We start from the raw sequence: 3,029 nt of genomic DNA, 5'->3' as shown, positions 1-3,029 counted from the left end.
ACTCTTTCTGTGCTCCTTTTCCGAGGTGGTCCTTCTAACCCTCTCCACTGACACTTAAAGAGTGGTGAAAAATAACAGTCATGACATGCGTAACACCCACCCCCGCCCACCCCAGCTTTCCCTCTTTCAGCACAGACAGAGTCAAATTAACTGGCTGAGAAGCCATCGATCCCTTCCAATCACAAACAGTAGTGACAGTACTGTAGGTGTGGTGATCTGTGTGGGGAGGAAGGGTACGCTGGTTACGGGTTGTTGATTCTGAGAAATGACTGGCTGACTGAGTAACAGTAAGTGAGAGGGAGAGGGAGAGGTGACAACAGAGAACAGGAAGACAGAAAAAGGAAAAAGGGATTTTTTTTACATTCTCTGACCTAGAGGTAATGAGGGAGGGAGCAGACAGAAATACCCATAACTCCTCCTGACCACAGATAGTAACATTCCTAAGATAGGGAACTGCCACCAGTTTGTTTCCATGCCTATGGGTGTCTTTTCTTTTAGGAATTCCCACAGGGAAAAACAAGTGTTTCATTGATGTAATGATGCTGCAACAGCATTGAATGAATTCTCATAAAGTAACAGGGAATGTAAGAATTTTTTTTATTAACTATTATATAACTACTGTTTATTAACTATTTAAACCAAAGTTTTTAGTCTTGCAAAGCAGTCATACTTATAGGTCACACAGTTGGCTTTAGTTTAAAGTGCCTGCTATCAGAGAAGAGGTTGGCAAATCAGGCATGTTCTACAATGGCCTTTGGTCCTGGAACGATGTGCAGACCAAGCTCAAACTGAAGACCCATATCTCTGTAAAGGATTTTAAACATGGAATGAAGGAATTGGTCCCTGTTAGCTGCGTTTGCTTCACCTAACAAACATGGGACTAAATGTTACTGCCTTGCTTATGCACTGTATTATGTAATGCATTGTTGTTACACCTAATGATGCCATTGTGATTTGCCCTTCTAGTTCTGTTAATTGTTTGATGTTGCTGTTTGACCCAGTCTTGGCTAGGTCTCACTTGTAAAAGAGATTTTAATCTCAACGTGGCTTCCTAGTTAAATAAAAGTTAAATATATTCACTCTCAGTCAGCATAGGGGGCACATTTTTATATATATTTTATAGTATTATTTATAATGTTTTCAAACGGATGCTACTTAATAAGGAAAAACTATTAATTAATGTTATTTTTGGAGTGGATCAGGGAAGCATTTGGCCTAACTTAAACTGAAGACCAGAGATTGTCTCCTGACCCTAGCTCTGTATTAAATATCCAGACATTAAGAGGGATATTTTCTCTTCTACACTCAGAAAGAAAGTAAATAAGCCCAATTTTTATAATGTTTAACTATGTGATCACAACTAAAATGAATGACGAAAGAACATCCGTAGTTAGGCTAACTGTTATTAGGCTAATTCAGCACATTTTGGCGGCTACCCCATTTCAACAACTTCAGGAGTAATAATGCCACTATTTGAAACTAAGCTAGCTGAAAAGCCATTTGAAACAGATATATACAGTAATGAACATTAATTAACAACACAAGAAACAGAGTCTCTGTTCTCACCTTTATGTACACGTAGAGTAAGGGATGATGATGGAGAGGATGACGATGTCATAGTTTCCTGAACAAGCACAGCCTGCGCAGGTCCCAGTAGGCTGGTTGTGGAGACAGGTGAAGATGAAGAGGAAGTGAGGGCTGTAGAAGGTGGTCCACAGACATTATCTGTCTCTCTAGTCCCTGATGTAAGCAGCACCAGCCCCTGAGCAGGGCAGTTCGTGTGGGTTCGGCACTTCATCGCACTCGACTCCACATCTGAGAAAGTCCCCTTGGTGCATGGCTTACAGAGCACATCCTCTGTTTCACTGCCCCGCTTTTTCACCCTGGTCCCTGGAGGGCACAGTGAGTGGGGCTTACACTCTGTGCCGCCATCCACCAACAAGAAGCTATTGGGGGGACATTTGCACACTCTGTCCCGGGTGGCGGTGCAGGGAGCTTTCTCAATAAAGCCTGCAGGACATGGAGCCCGACAACGATGGCATTGCTGGACCCCGTTCTCGCCTCGTGTGAAGGTGCCTACAGGGCAGGGGTTGCACTCCCTCACGGCTGTCGGGGAACAGTGGAAAGACACATAGGTGCCTGCGGGGCACTTGTCGCAGACCAACTGGGTGCCCGAGTCAGGGTCGGTGTGCTGATAGTGGCGGGGAGAGAGGAGGGGCTGGTCAGCTGGGCTGGTTGTGGTCAAAACCCGAGCTGAGATGTCAAGCACCACTGTATATAAGAGCTGAGGAAAGAAAAAAGTGTGGAAGTTAAAGAGAAATCAAAAAAATGGCAGTAGAATGTAAAGATATAGTAGAGTTGTATGGAACAAGTCTGAAGCCCTGATTTCATTACACCCCATACTTAACCCTGCATTAACTGATTTTATTGGCTACCTGGAGGCAGCAGAAACAAGTTGTGAACACAACATTTATATAATAACAATAATAATAATAATAATAATCCTTATTTGTTGAGCACTTTTCAAAAACAAGTTCCAAAGTACTTTAACAAGTATAAAGAATAATACAAAAAAACAAGATAAGAGCATGAAAACATTGAAAACACTAAAATAGAGATTAATATAAAATTAGTAAAATACAATAAAATACAAGGGATAAAATAAAGTCAAATAAGATCGGGAAAGGCTCTCCTATAAAAGTATGTTTTAAGAAGGGACTTAAAAGAGTTCACTGACTCAGCCGACCTGATTTCCTCGGGCAGGCTGTTCCAGAGCCTCGGGGCCCTGACAGCAAACGCTCTGTCCCCTTTAGTTTTCAGTCGAGACTCTGGAACAGACAACAGACCTCTGCCCGAGGATCTCAAGGTACGTGCTGGTGTGTATTGGACTAAAAGTTCAGAAATATAACAAGGCGAGAGGCCATGAAGAGCTTTAAAAGTGATCAATAGAATTTTAAAGTCAATTCTAAAACATACTGGGAGCCAGTGTAATGAAGCTAAAATAGGAGTAATGTGGTCATATTTCTTTG

At 42.1% G+C, this 3,029-nt stretch overlaps 1 protein-coding gene across 2 annotated transcripts in view; it reads right to left on the bottom strand.

Annotated features, from left to right (window-relative positions):
- tnfrsf21 (tumor necrosis factor receptor superfamily, member 21) overlaps nt 1–3,029 on the bottom strand; it is a 56,437-nt gene that overhangs the window by 39,989 nt on the left and 13,419 nt on the right. Inside the window, exon 2 of one of the 2 annotated variants that reach the window (XM_046060431.1) lies at nt 1,567–2,284. In XM_046060431.1, coding sequence (XP_045916387.1) covers nt 1,567–2,284 — 718 coding nt within the window. The remainder of the gene's footprint in view (nt 1–1,566; nt 2,285–3,029) is intronic. The other variant, XM_046060432.1, reaches the window with a different exon arrangement.

Source organism: Micropterus dolomieu, linkage group LG10 (genome assembly GCF_021292245.1).
Source record: "Micropterus dolomieu isolate WLL.071019.BEF.003 ecotype Adirondacks linkage group LG10, ASM2129224v1, whole genome shotgun sequence".
NCBI lineage: Eukaryota > Metazoa > Chordata > Actinopteri > Centrarchiformes > Centrarchidae > Micropterus > Micropterus dolomieu.
The sequence above is the reverse complement of the archived record's forward strand: the minus strand, read 5'-3'. Positions and strand labels throughout refer to the sequence as shown.